This window comes from Podarcis cretensis, assembly GCF_951804945.1.
Source record: "Podarcis cretensis genome assembly, chromosome: 7".
Taxonomy (NCBI): Eukaryota; Metazoa; Chordata; class Lepidosauria; order Squamata; family Lacertidae; genus Podarcis; species Podarcis cretensis.
The window spans coordinates 78,372,023-78,393,009 of NC_137176.1; the positions used below are offsets into that span (position 1 = coordinate 78,372,023).

Sequence of the window (20,987 nt, forward strand, 5' to 3'; positions counted from 1 at the left end):
GTTAGCAAAAAAAGGGAACAGAATTATCCCTCATAAGGCTGTCAGTACACACTGTACCTTTAAAGCACATTCAAAGCACTTTTTTTTATTCATGTTTTTGATCCAGAAAAGCTCAATTCCAATTGATTTCAGAGGGAGAATTAAGAGCTTTCTTTACTCGTGAAATTGGTAGAATTGGTAGAAAGCCACTTCCGAGCTGTAGAGGAGGTGGGGTTGCGGCCCCATGCCCTCCCCACGCACGCGGGGGCTGACTCACAGACCCCGCGAGAATGAGGGAATCCTCGGGCGCGTCACCACCCTGTCCAGCCAATCGGCTAGTCAGGGAGGCATGGCCTGGGCTATTTATGGCCGGTGCACCCGAGGACCACCCTCTCTTCGCCGTTCCAGCTGCTCCGGTTTCCCACTCTGCCCGCCCTTAGTTTTCTGCTCTGACCTTGTTATGGACTTCAGTTGGTCGCCATTGAGGGGCCTGGTAGGAATTTTTCCCACTTGGCAAATTGGCACCAGCCATTTGGTTTTTCGCCTACCTCGTAGCAAATCGCCACAACTTCTCGGCATTGGCGGTTAGGCATTGGTAGGGGTATTGTTATGCAAATGCAATGGGGGGAAGGAAGCGCCATCACCTTTCCCCAAAGATAAGGGTAGTACGGTAAAGGATTCCAGGGGGCGTTGCCCTGTCTGAAGCCTATGGAGGTGTGGGCCTAAGGCACGCCAAGAGCGGTGACCCCAGGGGAGCTCCTAGTTGATGTGCATCAACAGGACTTCCCCTGCTGGTGGTTAACCCTTACCGGCCTTCATGCAATCGGGCTGAAGCCGGTTAGTTGTTAGGACCAATGCCTAAGCCAATACCGCTCAATTCCTGCAATCAATAAAGTTGTGGCCTTTTCCGCCCATTAACCTTAAATACCGTGCCCTGTGCCTTTATTTCCCAAGGGGGGAGGGGGACTTGCCACGCAATCTAAAACTGGTTAGACCGTGCCTCATGTTTGTAGCTCACCTTTGCTATTTTCCCCTTCTTCTTCCCCAGAAATAAATCTGTAGTTCACAGTTTTGTACCTCTATTTTGATGAAAGAAATGGGATAGCTGGACAAACAATGTGCCACTGGTATGATTAACTCTGTGGTCATTTATCAACAGGGAACATCTGGTGAAAAGGGAGAAATTGGAGAAATGGGCCGCCCTGGCCTACAGGTTGGTATGACTCTGCTTCCCAGCTCTCAAACTGCTGGAAATGCCTGTTCACGAGACTCCGTTTGTCTCGTTGTAATTGCAAACAGAGGCAGGGCCGTCTTAAGTGTATCCGGCGCCGTGGTGCAAAGATTCCTCTGGCACCCCGCCCCCCTGTTTCCTTTTTATGGCACTGCCGGCAGTTTTGCGGGGCTGGAGGAGGCGGGCAGCAGCTGGAGGGTGGCTCCTCTGGTACAGAAGAGGCAGAGGCTCCAGGCACGGCGCTGCTTCAGCGAGGCAGGCGAGGGCGGCGAGCTGATGCCAGGAGGTGCTGTGCCCAGCTGCCGCCCCTTCTCTGGCACCCGTGCTGTGGTGGCCACAGCAGGTGGAGGCTCCAGGAGCAGAGCTGCTTCAGCGCGGCATGGCGGAGGCGGGCGAGGGCAGTGAGCTGATGCCAGGAGGCGCCGCGTCCAGACCTCACCACTTCCCTGGTGCCCTCCAGAACATGGCACCCTGGCGCCCCGCACCACTTGCCTCTATGGGCAAGACGCCCCTGAGCAGAGGGTGAATGTTGTTGTATGTTTTGAAATGTGTTATCTTTCATGCAGGGGGTTCCAGGAGCATCTGGATCCCCAGGACGAGATGGAAGCCAAGGCCAAAGGGTAAGACTGGACAAGTGACTCCTCTTTTGCTTCTTCTCCTTCCTCTGGGTTGTCCTTTCTAAGTTAATGTTCCAACCCCAGGACTTCTGTGAGTCAGTTTTGTGCATGTGACATTGGCTGCTTCTCAAGAAATCCTGGCGAGGAAAAGCTTGGCCCGTGGCTCCTTTTTTCTGGACCAGCAACACACTGACTGTAGGTTTGTACAGCAACAGGAACTGGCACAAATTCCACCTACATTTAAGTGCCTGAAATTCATCTGAGCGGTCTCCTATGTTTTCTTCTGTGTGTTGCCTTTCGTCTTATAATATCTGAATAATAATAATAATAATAATAATAATAATAATAATAATAATTTATTTATACCCTGTTCATCTGGCTGGGTTTCCCCAGGCACTCTGGGCAGCTTCCAACAAAATATTAAAAATACAATAAAACGCGATACATTAAATACTTCCCTAAACAGGGCTGCGTCCAGGTGTCTTCTAAACATCAGATGGTTGTTTATTTCTTTGACATCTGGTGGGAGGGCATTCCACAGGGCAAGAGCCACTACCGAGAAGGCCCTCTGCCTGGTTCCCTGTAACCTCACTTCTCACAGTGAGGGAACCTCCAGAAGGCCCTCAGAGCTGGACCTCAGTGTCCAGGCTGAACGATGGGGGTGAAGACACTCCTTCAGGTATACTGGGCCAAGGCTGTTTAGGGCTTTAAAGGTTAGTACCAACACTTTGAATTGTGCTCGGAAACGTACTGGGAGCCGATGTAGGTCTTTCAGGACTGGTGTTATATGGTCTTGGCAGCCACTCCCAGTCACCAGTCTAGCTGGCGCATTCTGGATTAGTTGTGGTTTCTGGGCCACCTTAAAAGGTAGCCCCATGTAGAGAGCATTGCAGTAGATTATTTCATTCCAGATGTGAAATATGGAGCAGAGAGAGAGAAAGGGGCTCTTCTCAGTGTTCTGCTATATTGCCTAAAGAGCTGTACCCAGTTCCAGCATGAACCATTTTGCTGTCTGAAATATAGCTCAGATACCTTCTCCACTTCTGGCTAGCTTTTTCTTCCAAAAAAACCCCCACAAACATTTCTGACACCAATATCTTCCTTCATTTCTCATAATCACCACACACACCTCATAGCACCCCTTAAAACAATCCCTTACCTCACAGTCTAACAGACATGACACAAAAGGAAAAAGGAATGGGGAGGGAAGAAGAAGAAGAAGAAACAAGCAGTTGCTTCTTCACTGGCTAATGAATGGGGACAGGTTCATCTCTCCCTCCCCCCTTGCTATTATGCAGCCTCTCAGTGGCCCTTAGTCACCTGGGTGGTTGCGGAGACCAGTGTGTGTCTTCCTTCAGCTCAGATGTCCCACGTAACTGGCAGGAGCAGAGTGTTCAAAACAGATGAAAGGAAGTTGAACCCCATCCAGTGTCAAGTGTAAACCTTGTCATTTCATTACACCTGCGTGGCATTATTTAAATAGCAGAAGCAGCAATGTGAACCTGCTTGAGCGGAAGAGAAAGACTACTGCCAACTTGGATGGAAGATTTCTCTAGTTGCCTTTTGCTTTCTGTTTCCTTTGCTTTAAAGCGTGTTCTCCATAACAGAGAGCACGTGTTGCGGTTGGGGTGACGACAAGCCACCCTGCTGTTACTGGGCAGATTTTGGGAGGAACCCAAGCCTTTAAGTGGTTAAATTGGGTTGCTGGCGAGTTTTGATTGATGCCAATTTGGAGGAGGGGTCAGAGTCTTTAAATACAGGACGCCCAACGTTGGGCGTCCTCTTGGCCATTTTGCACCGGATCACCCGCCCTCCCTCCCTTTAATAGGGGGGGGGGGAGTTTCTTGATCACTTGACCTTGCTATGCCTGCCATGGGGTCATCTGCCTTGGAGCGGGGGCCTGGTAGGAATTTTGCCATCTGGCTGATTGGCTGGTGCCATTTGGTTTTTGCCTACTGCGTAGCAAATCGTCACAACTTGTAAGGTTGGCGATTAGGCATTGGTTAAAATTGGTTGGTGGAGGGGTAAGTGCCTACCCCTCCGATGGTGGTGCGGAAAGGGAATTCCGTTAAAGGAATCCAGGGGCTTGCCATTCTTTTCGTCCTTGTCCCTGGCGTCGGACTTGGGCCGTGCAAGCCCCACAGGAACATGAGGGTGAGAAGTGAGGGCCCAGCTTCATTTTCTCACCCAATACTTGTTTCCCACACTGGCTTCCGTTGGTGTCCGGAAGGCCAGCTCTGTCCCTGAGGGCAAGGACAGATAGTCATAACCAATGCCTAAGCAACCACTCACATTTTTTGTATTTTGAATAAAGCTGTGGCCAAAATTATGCCAAAAACCTTAAACAAAAATTGATGTGTGAAGTGTGAATTTTTTGGGGGGTGGCATTGTGGGACTCAACACACAATTATTAAGGTTTTAAAACATACAATCAAATATATGACAAGCAGCAAAAAGATTGTGAATGTTTACTGCTGTTTCCCACCCTGTAATTATACGATCACATAAATCGCTTTCTGTTGATTTATTTTTCTTTCTTTCTTTTTAATCTCAAGTTTTCTGATTAGTGCTTTCAACAAGGAAGAAGTTATAACACATTTCCCAAGCCAGCCTGCAGAAATAAACAGATCAATTTCATGATGGATTGCACATACAATAAAATATATAGCTGAGGGCAGGTTGGATTGCAGTTTTGAGACTGATTCAAGATGGTAAAAGCCAAATTTTTGGTGTTTTTTTTTTTAATAAAGTAAGAAACCCTTAAGAGGGGTTTTGTCCTTAATTAGATTCAATCCACTGAGGAATATCAAGTCAGAACAGACCCATCAAAAACAATGGGCACAGCTAAGAAGTGGTTGCTGTGTGTTAAACCACTGTGCCGCTTGCTGATTGGAAGGTCAGCTGTTTGAATCCCCGCAACGGGGTGAGCTCCCATTGCTCAGTCCCAGCTCCTGCCAACCTAGCAGTTCAAAATCACATCAAAGTGCAAGTAGATAAATAGGTACCACTCCGGCGGGAAGGTAAATGGCATTTCTGTGCGCTGCTCTGGTTTCGCCAGAAGCTGCTTAGTCATGCTGGCCACATGACCCGGAAACTGTCTGAGGAAGCGGACAAACGCTGGTTCCCTCGACCTGTAAAGCGAGATGAGCACCGCAACCCCAGTGTCGTTCATGACTGGACTTAATTGTCAGGGGTCCCTTTACCTTTAAGAAGTCCCTTGATTTCAGAGGTATAACTCTTGAGTTTGCTTAACCATACTGGGTAACAGGATTAAATAAGACCACATTCCAAACTCACATTAAGGTAATTATTCTAAGCAGAGAACTATGGAAAGAAGTTCTGTTTAAACCAATGGTACCAATTTCATGAGATTTTTTTTAAGAGCAGGACTGCAGGGCTGTTCAAAACAATCAGCTCTTAGACTATGTCTTGAAACAGATCTTGGGCTCCTGCAATTCCCTCTTGCTCTTTCTCTGCTCCCTTCATTTAAGCATCACAAAAAAAAAACCTTCTGCAGTCCTCAAACCTCTCAACTTATATATGCCCTGCTGAACCTCCTCTGGAATTAAGCTTTTAAACCACGAAGAATAAGCTGTAGCCTGAACCTTGTCCTTGCCAGGAAATCGTTCGCCCGCGTCCCCAGTACCGAAGAGAGAGCAAAAAGCACCAGGAAAGATTCTTCTTTGGAGAAAAGAGTTTATTGTAATCTGTGCACAGAGACAACCAGCAGAATAGGTTCTGAAAAACTGGTTGTGAAGCAATACACTTCAGCAAACTTTCTTATACTTTCTGAACATTCTCCCCCCTCCCATTCCTTCCCCAAACTTCTCCAATCAGCTGGCAAATGTTCAACTTATTCCCTTATATGGCACATCTATATTGCTTGCTAAACATTCCCTCATACATGTCTTTCTGCTGGCTAAGCACTCCCCCTCCCCTTTTGCTTATTCGTGTCTTTCTTATCTTTGCATTACTAAGGCAGGAAGCGCAAGGCAGGAAACGGCCTCCTTAGCAGGCCTGGTTAAATTTGCAAACAGCTGCAGTTTCTTGCTAGCTGACAAGGCAGGAAATGGACTCTTGACCTGCCAGACAGATTTAGCAAACAGCCACCGGCTGTGTGCTAACTGTCTGACCACAATTGCAGAAGTAGGATTAGCACAGGATTAGCACAGGAATTCCCCTTCATGGATCACTGCCTTGCCGTGGCGAAGGGGCTTGAAGAACTCAGAGAAGCTATAAACTATGCCGAGCAGGGCACCCAAGATGAACAGGTCATAGTGGAGAGTTTTGACCAAACGTGATCCACCTGGAGGAGGAACCGGCAAGCCACTCCAGTATCCCTGCCAAGAAAACTCCATGGACAAAGACAACAGGCATATAAAAGTTATGACGCTGGAAGATGAGCCCCTCAGGTCGGAAGGCGTCCAACATGCTACTGGGGAAGAGCGGAGGGCAAGTACAAGTAGATCCAGAGCTGATGAAGCGGCTGGGCCAAAGCCGAAAGGACGCTCAGTTGCGGATATGCCTGGAAGCGAAAGGAAAGTCCAATGCTGTAAAGAAAAATATTGTATAGGAACCTGGAATGTAAGAACCATGAACATGGGTAAGTTGGAGGTGGTCAAAAATGAGATGGCAAGAATAAATATTGACATCCTGGGCATCAGTAAACTAAAATGGACGGGAATGGGTGAATTCAGTTTGGATGACCATCATATCTACTACTGTGGGCAAGAAACCCGTAAAAGAAATGGAGTGGCCCTCATAGTCAACAAAAGAGTGGCAAAAGCTGTACTGGGATGCAATCTCAAAAATGATAGAATGATCTCGATACGAATCCAAGGCAGACCTTTTAACATCACAGTAATCCAAGTTTATGCACCAACTACTGGTGCTGAAGAAACTGAAATTGACCAATTCTATGAAGACTTACAACACCTTATAGAAGTGACACCAAAGAAGGATGTTCTTCTCATTATAGGGGATTGGAATGCTAAAGTAGGGAGTCAAGAGATAAAAGGAACAACTGGCAAGATTGGCCTTGGAGATCAAAACGAAGCAGGGCAAAGGCTAATAGAGTTCTGTCAAGAGGACAAGCTGGTCATCACAAACACGCTTTTCCAACAACACAAGAGACGACTCTACACATGGACATCACCAGATGGGCAGCATCGAAATCAGATTGATTATATTCTCTGCAGCCAAAGATGGAGAAGCTCTATACAGTCAGCAAAAACAAGACCTGGAGCTGACTGTGGCTCAGATCATCAGCTTCTTATAGCAAAATTCAAGCTTAAACTGAAGAAAGTAGGAAAAACCACTGGGCCGGTAAGATACAATCTAAGTCAAATCCCTTATGAATACACAGTGGAAGTGAGGAACAGGTTTAAGGATTTAGATTTGGTGGACAGAGTGCCTGAAGAACTATGGATGGAGGCTCATAACATTATACAGGAGGCAGCAACGAAAACCATCCCAATGAAAAGGAAATGCAAGAAAGCAAAGTGGCTGTCCAATGAGGCCTTACAAATAGCGGGGGAGAGAAGGCAAGCAAAATGCAAGGGAGATCGTGAAACGTACAGGAAATTGAATGCAGATTTCCAAAGAATAGCAAGGAGAGACAAGAAGACCTTCTTAAACAAGCAATGCAAAGAAATAGAGGAAAGCAATAGAATGGGAAGAACCAGAGATCTGTTCAAGAAAATTGGAGATATGAAAGGAACATTTCGTACAAAGATTTCCATAATAAAGGACAAAAGTGGAAAGGACCTAACAGAAGCAGAAGACATCAAGAAGAGGTGGCAAGAATACACAGAGGAATTATACCAGAAAGAAACGGATGTCTCATATACCCCAGGTAGTGTGGTTGCTGACCTTGAGCCAGACATCCTGGAGAGTGAAGTCAAATGGGCCTTAGAAAGCACTGCAAATAGCAAGGCCAGTGGAAGTGATGGTATTCCAGCTGAACTATTTAAAATTTTAAAAGATGATGCTGTTAAGGTGCTACACTCAATATGCCAGCAAGTTTGGAAAACTCAGCAGTGGCCAGAAGATTGGAGAAGATCAGTCTACATCCCAATCCCAAAGAAGGGCAGTGCCAAAGAATGCTCCAACTATCGCACAATTGCACTAATTTCTCACGCTAGCAAGGTTATGCTTAAAATTCTACAAGGAAGGCTCAAGCAGTATGTGGACCGAGAACTCCCAGAAGTGCAAGCTGGATTTAGAAGAGGCAGAGGAACCAGAGACCAAATTGCAAACATGCGCTGGATTATGGAGAAAGCTAGAGAGTTCCAGAAAGACATTTACTTCTGCTTCATTGACTATGCAAAGGCCTTTGACTGTGTCGACCATGGCAAACTATGGCAAGTTCTTAAAGAAATGGGAGTGCCTGATCACCTCATCTGTCTCCTGAGAAATCTCTATGTGGGACAAGAAGCTACAGTTAGAACTGGATATGGAACAACTGACTGGTTCAAAATTGGGAAAGGAGTACGACAAGGCTGCATTTTGTCTCCCTGCTTATTTAACTTATATGCAGAATTCATCATGCGAAAGGCTGGGCTGGATGAATCCCTAGCCGGAATTAAGATTGCCGGAAGAAATATCAACAACCTCAGATATGCAGATGACACAACCTTGATGGCAGAAAGTGAGGAGGAATTAAAGAACCTTTTATTGAGGGTGAAAGAGGAGAGTGCAAAATATGGTCTGAAGCTCAACATCAAAAAAACGAAGATCATGGCTACTGGTCCCATCACCTCCTGGCAAATAGAAGAGGAAGAAATGGAGGCAGTGAGAGATTTTACTTTCTTGGGCTCCATGATCACTGCAGATGGTGACAGCAGCCACGAAATTAAAAGACGCCTGCTTCTTGGGAGAAGGGCAATGACAGGCCTAGACAGCATCTTGAGAAGTAGAGACATCACCTTGCCAACAAAGGTCCGTATAGTTAAAGCTATGGTTTTCCCAGTAGTGATGTATGGAAGTGAGAGCTGGACCATAAAGAAGGCTGATCGCCGAAGAATTGATGCTTTTGAATTATGGTGCTGGAGGAGACTCTTGAGAGTCCCATGGACTGCAAGAAGATCAAACCTCTCCATTCTGAAGGAAATCAGCCCTGAGTGCTCACTGGAAGGACAGATTGTGAAGCTGAGGCTCCAGTACTTTGGCCACCTCATGAGAAGAGAAGACTCCCTGGAGAAGACCCTGATGTTGGGAAAGATGGAGGGCACAAGGAGAAGGGGGCGACAGAGGACGAGATGGTTGGATAGTGTTTTCGAGGTTACCAGCATGAGTCTGACCAAGCTGCGGGGGGCAGTGGAGGACAGGAGTGCCTGGCGTTCTCTGGTCCATGGGGTCACGAAGAGTCGGACACGACTAAACGACTAAACAACAACAACAAAAGCACAGGAATTTACTGCAGATAATATTTGAGAGCAACCCTTCTTAGGTACAAGGTACAGAGAATATTGAGAGAAACCCTTCCCATCTCCCTTCAAAGCAAGGGGAATTCTGGCATCTGTTACTTATGAGAAAGGTGGTAATATAGATCTATTCCCCTAAGCCTCTCTTTGCTTAATCCCTTTCTTGCCACATGCAGTTATTGTAGCGGGCCTTTCGCTGCATTCAGGCACTGCGAAGCGAGGGCTTGCATTAGTCTGTCAGCTCAGTAGACAATGCCGCTGCTGTGAATGAGGGGTGTGTGCCTGTGTTTGTGTGTGTGTGTTTCTGGAGAGCAGATGGTGTCCAAGATTGACTTGGCAGCAGTCGCACCACGTTAGTTTCGTTTAGTCAAGAATTTCTGTGCCTTGCTCCAAGAACAGCACTGAGTGAGTTCCTACGCCTGGATTTGGGTCTTTTACCAGAAATACTGTGTCGACGCAGCCACGCTGAGTGGCAGCTGATACGGTCCTGAGCCCACACTGGAACTTTTCATCTCCTTCATTGCTCCAACTTGTTGGCTGGGACTCCCGGCATTTGCAACCACCGTTTGCGTTTATTTAAAGAAAAAGATGGAATACAAAGGAGAGGGTAGGAGAAACACAGATGGAGGCTGGCGGGCCAACCAAAACATATTTTTAAAAAGTCAAAGTGGGCCTTGTTGCAGATTTGGTTGGATCCCAGGTCTGAAAAAGCTGAAGGCTACTGCTTGCTTCAAGGAACAGTATCCAAATAGATCGCATCACTGGCGAAAGAAATAGAAAGGAACGCTCTCTTCTCCCCACAAATGGGAGACATACCAGAGGTCAGAGTGCAGAATCCAACAGATCTGAATGCATTCTAATGGAGATGTTGAAAGAATCTGAGCCAGGAAAGAGGTTTGGCTGGAAGAAAACAAATCTGGTGGAAACCGATGGGTGGGAAGGGGTTAAAAATATCTTGCAACGTCTTCTTCCCTGCAGATTTCCTCCCATCTGCACAGGCAGGGTTGCCAGCAAATACAGGACTGGGAATCCCCATTTTTCTGCTTATGGTCCAATTTTGATCTTAAAATCTAACACCCCCCCCCAAAAAAAAAATCATAAATGGGAATGAAGTATTGTGCTGCTACAGCTGGTTTGAGGCTAATACAAGTATAGCATTAAGGGGAAGGAACAGAATTTCTTTTATTTTCTAACATCTGAAAAGTCCCATATTTCCCACTAATTCACAGATCTAACGCGGTGGTGCAGTCACCCAATATAAACGCATTCCCCTTCCTTCTCTGCAGTCTGCATTTCTGGTTTAAGATGTATACCTGCCATTTGATAATCCGGGAAGCAACATTTCGTAGCAGCTTCTGAAAGTTTCTAAAGGCTGGCATGTATCTCTTGTTGGAGGGACTGCAGAAGCAGTGCTGCTTCCCCAACTTCAAACAGGCTGCTGCTTGACTTAATTTATAAAAGACCCATTTTCACACCTAACAAAATACAGTAGGAGGAAATTTGTCAACGGCCAAAAGATACAGAAACAGTGCCAAAGTAAATATGCCCGGAAGGCTTGCATGGATATATTATTTAGCAGCTAAACAAGAGAAAGCAGCAAAACCTGAAAACGTATCATGTTGTATGCTTTTAAAATAAAAGCTAGAAAGAAACTCAGGTAGAAGCATATCTTTTCACTCTCATTTGAAGAAGAATTGGCAGAAAAGTTAATTCACCCCCATCTTCAAAGAACTGAAGGTGGCACTGTGGTTTGCAATCACCAACAGGTAAAGGGACAAACAGATTCCTAACTTACTTTGTTGGCTCTGAACTTTGGCTGCCCAGCTCACATCAGTGTTGTATGTTGCCCACGTGCAAATCCCTAGTTCTTTTGGAGTTTACTTGGACCTTGGGGACTTTCAGACAGTTGCTACTGTATTTTCAAGCGGAATTCCATCGAAAACCAGCACAATACCAGGTCACACAATTCAAGTTGATTGCACAACAAACCTGCTTCTCCCCCCCCAAAAAAAAAACCCCCACAGGCTTTTGGTGACAAAGAAAGCAATGGGGAAAGGGCGGGATAAACAATTGCTTGACGCAACATCATATATAACCTCCCCACAAAATGATCAGAACAAACGCTCAATAAAAGTCAACATCGTCTAACCACCCTGAAAACTTTGCAGAAATGAATCAGGTTGTATGAATTGATTGGTTTTGTGCTTGTTCTGAACATCCTGTAGAGAACATCAAGAGTTCTGTGGTGTCTGGGATCGTGGCCTTCCTTGTCTAGTGAACAATACTGTTCTAGTCTATGGGAAATTGGTCCTGCATCTTATGTGGGATAAAAAGCAATACTCTAATTTATGTACTTGCCTCTGATCTAGGGCCTGCCAGGCAAAGATGGACCCACTGGCCCTCAAGGGCCACCAGGGCCTGTGGTAAGTAAAAATACACCAAATTCTAGGTAACGTGGATTGGGTATTTGATATGGTAGGAAGTTTAACTATGTAAAGGGACGCAGGTGGTGCTGTGGTCTAAACCACAGAGCCTACGGCTTGCCGATCAGAAGGTCGGCTGTTCGAATCCCCACAATGGGGTGAGCTCCTGTTACTCGGTCCCTGCTCCTGCCCACCTAGCAGTTCGAAAGCACGTCAAAGTGCAAGTAGATAAATAGGTACCGCTCCGGAGGGGAAGATAAATGGCATTTCCGTGCGCTGCTCTGGTTCACCAGAAGTGGCTTAGTCATGCTGGCCACATGACCCAGAAGCTGTATGCTGACAAATGCCAGCAAGATGAATATGCAACCCCAGAGTTGTCCACGACTGGACCTAACGGTCAGGGGTACCTTTACCTTTTAAAGGTATCTACAGCATGGTATGTGCTAGCTAAACACCAGAACATACAGCTATTTGTGAGGATGTAGGGAAGCCTCCATGAATAAACTACTTTGGTGTTGTGCATAGTCCTGTTGATGTTCCAACTTGTGTCAAACTTAAATTTAGGCTGCAGCTCACCATCTTCTGCAGAGGTGGTTAGGCATATTCTCAAGACCTATTGAGTGCATCCTCAGTTCTGGGGTCAGAAAATGCCAACTAGGAAACTTAAATGGAACACAACTTTAATACCATCCAATTTTGGGGGACTCAAAATTGGGGTGCATGTCTTCTGGAACGTGCTTCCGGACGTGGCCCATGCCAAAAACGTGCTGGGGGGGGCAAGATCTTGCGTGGCATCCCGAAACATGCATTTTTTGTACCATGCAGGACCATGGCCCCCCAAAAGTACTTTTTTCAGGGCAAGAGCGCAGTGTGAGAGCATGTGAGATTACAACACCCAAAATGACATCTGTAATCTTGCGCAAAAAAAGGGATGTCCTGGTTTTTTTCCCCAGGGCCCTTGGCAGGTATGAACTTTATCTGTATGGGAATGTATGGTTCAATTGGTATATGGATGTGTTGTCCTGTTCTCTCTGTGCAGGGAATACCTGGTGCTCCAGGTGTACCAGGAGTCACCGGCAATGTTGGGCCACAAGGCGATGCTGGATCACCTGTAAGTTGCAGAGCACTTTACTGAATGTATCGCTATGGCCATCCTTTTTGAGATATTTACCACAAGTTCAGTACACAGGATAAGCTCTACCTTAGGATTCACAACAGTACATATTACAACTTCCCTCCAGGGCCTAGGTGGTGTCAGGAGCAGGTCAGCAATAAATCACATGGAGTAAGTGAAGTTAACCCTTTATTAGAAGAATCAAGAGCTGCTCAGCAGTGCCAGGCCTTATGAGCACAGCAACTCTTCCCAGTAGATCTGGCCCCCAGATTGTCACCTAGAAAGGAATGTGGCCCTTAGGCTGGGAAAAACAACAACCCTTCCTTGATCAAGGGAACTAAACATCTGCACGGACACATTGCAGCTTCTCACAATGATACAACACTAGCCCTTCACCTGCCAAACTCTGAAGCTTTGTTTGAAATGTGCAGTGAGATACGATTCAATCCTATTGTCATAACTACTCCTATAATATGGTTCGGGCCCACTGACCTGCAGTCAGTACATTAAAAAAACAACCCTATTAATCACAGAAGCAGAAGAAAGGGCACATGCACAAATTAATTTTTATTCTTTTTTGTCCCCCCGCAGGGACTTCCAGGACCAAAAGGCGAGAGGGGTGAACGTGTAAGTGCATTGTAAATACAGAACTGTACAGAGAGCGCAGCAGGCATATGAATTACTGTAGTTTTTAATTCTTTTTAAAAAGCTATTCATTTGCCTACTATATTTACAGCTCACCTTTCATCCAAAGCAGCCCTGAGAAACTTGGTGGGACTTACTTCTAAGTGGACATTGCATAGGATTGTACTGTTGAAAGCCAAAGGTTACTATGTGCAAACTAATCAGGGCAAAGGCTCAATTAACCATTAATCTGGAATCATAGAATTGTAGACTTGGAAGGGTCTAAAGGTCATCTAAGGGAGCTCACAGGTGTTAACATGTTATTACAATGTTCTTATCACACAGGGAGACCTCCAGTCCCATGCCATGGTACGGGCAGTAGCCCGTCAAGTATGTGAACAGCTTATCCAAGGTAGGTAAAAATAATTTCCGTGTTACAGTTCTAAAACACAGTTGTAGAAGTTGTGATCAAACAACTCACCAGCCCAATTATGGTGGCCGTCAAAATAACGCTTCATTTGGACCAGTTGTTGAAGGGCAATTTTTAAGGATATGTCTGTCACGGTCCAGTTCACTGGTGATCGAAGTCCCAGCAGGGGACGGGAGGACCGGGGGCAAGATGGCAGGGTGGGAGCAGGAATGGGGCTCCAGAAGCCAGGAGTCAAGAACCCGAGGGTCAGAGAGCTGGGAGTCAAGAAGTCAAGGGTCTGAGGGTCAGGAAGCAAGGAGTCAAGAAGTCAAGGGTCCAAGGATCAAGAAGCAAGGAGTTACCAATCAGTCTCACCTGTGAGGCTGCGCCTTGCCTCTTCAGAACAAACTTAGGAAGGCCCCAGTTCTGCAAAGTCCTATTGGTCACAGGGCCTGGCTCCTGCCCACACACCTGACACTGCCTTTCTTTGCAGGTCACCTGGCCAGGTATAACTCCATCTTAAATCAAATCCCAAGCCAGTCTGTCTCAACACGAACTGTCCCTGGACCCCCCGGTGAACCAGGGAGGCAAGGGTTACCTGGACCTCAAGGAGAACAAGGATCTTCGGGAAGGCCAGGATTTCCAGGCAGTCCCGGGCAGCCTGGAAGACCTGGCGAAAGAGGTGAGTTGTGAACATCGAGATTTATAAAACTGGAGCTTGCATGAAGGGCACCAAACACAATAAACTTATGTCTGACATCAGAGGGAACATGAAAAGTGGGAGAGATATAAATAGCTTTGAGTTCCTGGATAGCATTGAGTGTGATAAAAAACAAAACAAAACCATGCTGATTTTTTCCAAAATTAATTAATCTCTGAGCAGCACTATTAAGAGTTTCTTTTTGGGAACTGGCCTTTCAGAAAGAGTATTTCATGCCAAGTATAATTCTGTATAAAGCATTTATGAAAATGGGGTCAAATTGCTTGATAACAGCCTATCAAACCTTCCTTTTTCCATGGCATTGGGTGAATAGGTGTGTGTGTATATATATATAATCTTAACCATGTCTACTCAGAAGTAAGTCAAATTGAATTTAGTGGGGCTTAGTCCAAGGAAAGTAGGGTCAGGATTGTAGCTTAGGGGTTGCATTCAACTAAGTCGTGCTTAGAGTAGACCCTCTGAAGGCAGTTTCTGTCAGGAATTCAGCCTACACTTGAGTAGGACCCTGGCAGAGACACATGCCCGACTGGCATGTCTCCCTCATGGTCGATTATTCGTGAGCTTCAAAAGCTTTCTTCAGCCCGAACATTGCAGCGACCGATGCCAACCGACACCGGCACACTTGGGGATCCTCAGAGTTTGCACAGCATTGTGTGACAGACCTCAGCAACTCAGCATTTGGGCTAATCTACTTTATTTACATATAAACACACATGGAGCACTGCAACATGGCTCCCTCTCTCTCTAGCATCAGACAGCAAAGAGAGAAAGAACAAAGGACAATAGTCCCACTTCACGGAACACAGTAACACAAACATCCTGTCTCCGTCATGTCCCACTCTGTGGAGTCAAAATATACACCGTCATGTGAAAGACAAAAATCCCATGACTGCAATCATGGAGCAGGAATTCTAACAGTTTCTGCATGTGCTGTAGAGGGAAGTGAGGGACTGATGGGGCTCATCCACCTGGGGAGGTAGCCCAGCTAGGAGAAGGAAAACTCTAATCCTAAAGCTCCGCTGCCTTGCAGGACCTCTTCAGGAGAAGACAGGGATAAGGAGTAAACCCTACACAAATCTGGACTGAAGTCCTTAAAACAGTTGAATGGCGCCTCATATGGCTCCTTCCAGCAACTCCTGCAGCCAAACTGGTGCCAAACATATTGCTCTGTTTTCCTTTGGACCACATCAGTGAGGCCAAGAGGTCTTGTCATCTGGGCAGCCCAGAACCTCCAGACTCACTTCCCAGGCTTGTGTCCCATAGAGGTCACTTCAGTGCTGCTAATGCAGCAGTTTGACTTCAGAGACACACTCCATTATCTCTCGAGACAGATGGATGCCAATAAATAAATAAATGCCAATAAATTTATCCCTGATGGGACTGAAGATGTGTTACAGATAAAAACAGGAACCAGTAAAAACAAAGGAAAACAACATATTAAAAATAATTAAACACTGATCGAATTTAAACAATAGACATATATAAAAATCTGTTAAAACCTTATAGATAATTACCATAAAAATAGCACGGCACCAACTCTTTAATTAAAAGCAGTCAGTTCCCCAGAGCCAGTTGGAATAAGAAAGTTCTTCATCTGCCAGTGGAAGGGCAATGAGGAAGGAGCCAGTCTAGCTTTTCTAGGGTGTGAGTTCCAAAACCTGGGGGCAGCAACCAAGTAGGCCCTGTTCAAGGATGTTCCTTATGCAATGGGGTTTTCCCCCTTGCCCCATAGGAGGGGGGGATAATTCCACCTGGCATGCCCAAATGCTTCCTACGAAGGAACGATCACTTTAGCACAATGTTGAATTTCTCCCAAATACAACAAAGGGTCTTTGGTAAAGACCAGCAAATTTAAACTAGCACCTACTTTTGCAGACTAGAGTCCATTTCATCAGCAGCATCAGAAAGCTTATGCCATTATAAAACATTAAGGTGCCCCAAAAGACTTTTCTGCTGTTTTCTGCGGCAACAGACTAACACTGCTCTTCCTGTGGAAATAGTTACAGTGGAAAGCCAGTGAACTGTATTTTTCCTTCGCTGGTGCAGTCTTTCTCATATAATTGCATAATTTTTACGGCCTAGTTTCATTTTGTAATTTTAGTAACTACAAATAAAAGTTGAACACCAGTCAGTAGCACTGAGGCTGAACAGGAAGGAACTTGTTTTCCAAACTTTACAGCAGGTGGGATTTTGTAACTGAGCTAAGGCAGTTTCAGCTGACTACTTCCCATTGATAGTTAAGGGAAGTTGGAGTCTGTGTGTGTTCCCTTTAATATGCCTCCTGAAATTATTGCAGCCCCATTTGTGAATGATGGATCTTATATGATGAATGATTTCCACCATTCCCCCTGAATGAGGGTGTGGGGGCATGGCAAGGGGGAAGTAACTTGAAGTAACTTGAAGACAGAATCAATCTGTGCTATCCAAAAAAAGACTTTGTGGAAGGAATGGATTTTGAGAGGGAAAGAAGGTATTTCAGGTATAGCTATTTTTCACCGAATTCAAAGTCGCAGTACAACAAAAATACAAGGTTAGAAATAAAAGAAGCAATGAAAATACAGTTTAAAATCTATGTGAATATTTCTCAATTCCCAAACCTTGGTTGGCATATAGACAAGATTCCAGGAAGGTTCAGTACAGTAAAATTACTCAGCAAAATCTGCATCTAACAATTAAGATAATGTATAAAGGTAAAGGTAAAGGGACCCCTGACCATTAGGTCCAGTCGTGGATGACTCTGGGATTGCGGCGTTCATCTCGCTCTATAGGCCAAGGGAGCCGGCGTTTGTCTGCAGACAGCTTCCGGGTCATGTGGCCAGCATGACTAAGCTGCTTCTGGCGAACCAGAGCAGCGCACGGAAACGCCGTTTACCTTCCTGCTGGAGCGGTACCTATTTATCTACTTGCACTTGGACGTGCTTTCGTACTGCTAGGTTGGCAGGAGCAGGGACCAAACAACAGGACCTCACCCCGTCGTGGGGATTTGAACCGCCGACCTTCTGATCAGCAAGCCCTAGGCTCTGTGGTTTAACCCACAGCGCCACCTGCATCCTAAGATAATGTATAACATCCACTTAATCCTCATTGTGTGTTGCAGAAATCGGGCAGCTATCTCCATCTTAACCCCGTCCCAAGTAGATCTAAGGAAGGCTGCCTTACGTTCATCTGAATGCTACTCCCTACTAAGAACCACCTGATTAATGAGCTTAGATGGAATTGTCTGAATCAAGCGGCAATGCAAAAGAACATGCACAACTGATTCTATATGTCAAGTTTCCTCAACCTCGGCCCTCCAGATGTTTTTGGCCTACAACTCCCATATCCCTAGCTAGCAGGACCAGTGGTCAGCGATGATGGGAATTGTAGTCTCAAAACATCTGGAGGGCCGAGGTTGAGGAAGCCTGCTATATGTCTTTGTCCAGAGAGGCGTCGTCTCTCTGCGAGTGGCATTTTCTGGAATCTCCCCTGTAGCAATGCCAAAGGTAGCACATTCAGTCTCACTCGCATGTATGCACTGCGTTGATTCAGGTTGGTCAAGCGGGAGAGATAAGTCGCCATTGGCTATCCACATCGTACCATCCCCAGATTTGCACAGACACTGCCCCTTATTTGGTGACTAAGTTCTTGAAATTCGTTGCCTAACAATCTGTGTTTAATTATCTCATCCTGTGTGAATATTTAAAGCAGTGGATGCGTTGCCTCTCATTTTCAACCAAAAACCTGCAAACACACTGCAGACAGCCCAAATGAAAATTTCAGACCGCTAGGAGTCCATGGACCATATGCCTTTGCCTAGAGTCCTCATAATGAGTGGAAATAAATCCTAAGTACCTGTGATTGGGACGCGGGTGGCGCTGTGGATTAAACCACAGAACCCAAGACTTGCCAATTGGAAGGTCAGTGGTTTGAATCCCTGGGACGGGGTGAGCTCCCATTGCTTGGTCCTTGCTCCTGCCAGTTTGAAAGCACGTCAAAGTACAAGTAGATAAATAGGTACCGCTCTGGCGGGAAGGTAAACAGCATTTCCGTGCGCTGCTCTGGTTCACCAGAAGCGGCTTAGTCATGCTGGCCACATGACCCGGAAGCTGTACGCTGGTTCCCTCGGCCAGTAAAGCGAGATGAGCGCCGCAACCCCAGAGTCGTCCATGACTGGACCTAATGGTCCCTTTACCTGCGATTGCATTTGTTCACATAAGAACGTAATACAAGCCTGCTTGATTGGGCCTGTGGCTCACCTAGCCTGGCATCCAGATTTCAGCAGATGCCTGAGAGAAGCCTGCAAGCTGGACATGAGCGCAACAGCACCCTGCCTGCCTTTGATTTCCACCAACTGGTATTCAGAGGTAGTTCTCCGAAAGTGTAGGCAGAACATAGCCATTATGGTGTGAACCTGTCAATAGCCTTGTCCTTCACGTATTTGCCCAATCCTGTTTTAAAGCCATCCAAATTGGTGGTCCCCATTGCCTCTTGTGGGAGTGAGTTCCATAATTTATGCACTGTGTGAAGAAGTAGGGTTTTTTTTTAATCGGCCCTGAGTCTTCATGTCCATCCATTGTTACCTTTAACTCTCACCTCCCTCCTTATAATCTCTTTGTGGTGGTTTTGCTTTAGTTGTTTGCTCTGTAATGTGCCAAAAATAACTTATAGGGGCAGCAGTACAGAGGGCACAAAAGCAAGGGTGTGTGTGTTTGTGTGGAGGTGGCAATATCTTCAAGGAGTTTTAAGCCTGCTGACACTTAACTAGTTTAAGGCTTAAATCCTGCATAAACACACAGCCCTGGGTGTAAGTTTAGACTATTACAATGCACTGAGAAACAGTCTGGAACATGCGACTGGTCCAAAATTCTTAACCATTCCAACAGAAGCTTGGACTTACCGTACTTTGGAGTAAACAGGCATAGGATACTTCTATAGTTTTGCAATCCAATGCACACTTTTCCCGGGAGTAAGCCACATTAACCTCAATGACTGTTATTCAACTAAATTTTACTCAGACCTATTGAAATCATTGGACCCAAATTAGTCGTGTTCATTACTTTCATTGGGTCTCCTTTCAGTAAAATGTGGTTGAAAAATGACCCACCGGTGCTTACCTTTGAGTAGACATGCAAAGGATTGCACCGTGAGTCTTTTGGGAGCAAATACAACTGACAGAATGATGCTAGTAAGTCCCACAGGGCTCAGTGGGACTTATTCCCAAGTAAACATGTGTATAGTATTATAGCCTAAGTGACTTTGAGTGCACAATATGGGGGTTGCAATGCGTTTTATATTCCCTGTGCGTGAAAGCCATTTTGCATGCTGTAATGGCAGCTCTTGGGTCATTTCTGTGTGTCAAACATCTTGCTCAGTAGTCATGCTGTTGGCTCTGATGAGGAAACCTTTAAGTGACCTCTGAGACTGCCTCCCACTTAAAAGAAGAAGAAAAAGGAAAGAAAACCAAAGTCTCCGAGGCCATAATTCTAATTACTTCAGTGTAAGAGGAGAAAAGATTTAGGAGGGTGAGCTTGTCAGCCCCGGGTTTCTATGGCGAAGCTGAACAAAGAGTGACATTGTTTGGTGGTATAAGGGAAAAGAGCGTTGAGGTAGGAGGGAAAGGGGAAGTTGGAGACAAGAAAGGGACCGATTCACTGTTAGAGGGGGTGGGCTAAAGAGTTGTGGGATGCTGGAGAAACTGCCTGAAAAGCATAATTATTTGTGCCACTTAAGCAAATGTCTTGGAGTGTGGAGAACTTAACACAAGGATTAGGCAGATGTACAAGATAAAGGAGGACAAACGATGTTTCAGATTGTAGTAACAATTCGCAAACACGCAACAACAAACTTTATAGCCTTGTCTGTAGCTTGCAGGGAGCCTGCCAGGGGATTTTGCAAAGGAGCGATAGTTTGCGATAACGAAAAGAAGAAGGAGAAGAAGGCATGGGATCAAAGTTCCCTCATTCTCGTTCTTTCTGTTGCTAAAACAGCTGTCAAAGCAAAAGAGACTTTTTGGCAGGACTTGCTTGGAACTGATATATAAGAACATCTCCACCAGCATTAATGGCCATGCTTTCTAATGTCAAAAACTGGTCCTGGGCCAACGCAGAAGTAGGGCCAACTACATTGCATAGTTCAGAAAGCTGACCTTGGGCTAAAAACTGCTTATGTCAGAGTAGACTTGCAAATGCCCCGTGGAAATAAGCACCCTTGAGCTTGCTGCACAGTTTCAGTTCATTTTGGTGGGACTTGCACTGAACCTCCCAGTTGATTGTGCCATTAGGAACATAAGCAGAGCCTTGGTAGATCAGATCAAGGGTTCAGCTAGTCCAGCATCCTCAGGAGCATCCCATCCCCATCGTCCAGCCCGGACACTGAGGTCCAGCTCTGAGAGCCTTCTGACGGTTCCCTCCCTGTGAGAAGTGAGGTTACAGGGAACCAGGCAGAGGGCCTTCTCAGTAGTAGCACC

The 20,987-nt window shown here is 45.8% G+C and overlaps 1 protein-coding gene across 5 annotated transcripts in view; it reads left to right on the forward strand.

The window, feature by feature from the left end:
* COL14A1 (collagen type XIV alpha 1 chain) overlaps positions 1 to 20,987 on the forward strand; it is a 138,201-nt gene that overhangs the window by 103,650 nt on the left and 13,564 nt on the right. For all 5 annotated transcript variants that reach the window (XM_079984087.1, XM_079984088.1, XM_079984085.1 and 2 more), the window contains 7 exons: positions 1,139 to 1,192; positions 1,777 to 1,830; positions 11,621 to 11,674; positions 12,714 to 12,785; positions 13,380 to 13,415; positions 13,758 to 13,824; positions 14,315 to 14,503. In XM_079984087.1, coding sequence (XP_079840213.1) covers positions 1,139 to 1,192; positions 1,777 to 1,830; positions 11,621 to 11,674; positions 12,714 to 12,785; positions 13,380 to 13,415; positions 13,758 to 13,824; positions 14,315 to 14,503 — 526 coding nt within the window. The remainder of the gene's footprint in view (positions 1 to 1,138; positions 1,193 to 1,776; positions 1,831 to 11,620; positions 11,675 to 12,713; positions 12,786 to 13,379; positions 13,416 to 13,757; positions 13,825 to 14,314; positions 14,504 to 20,987) is intronic.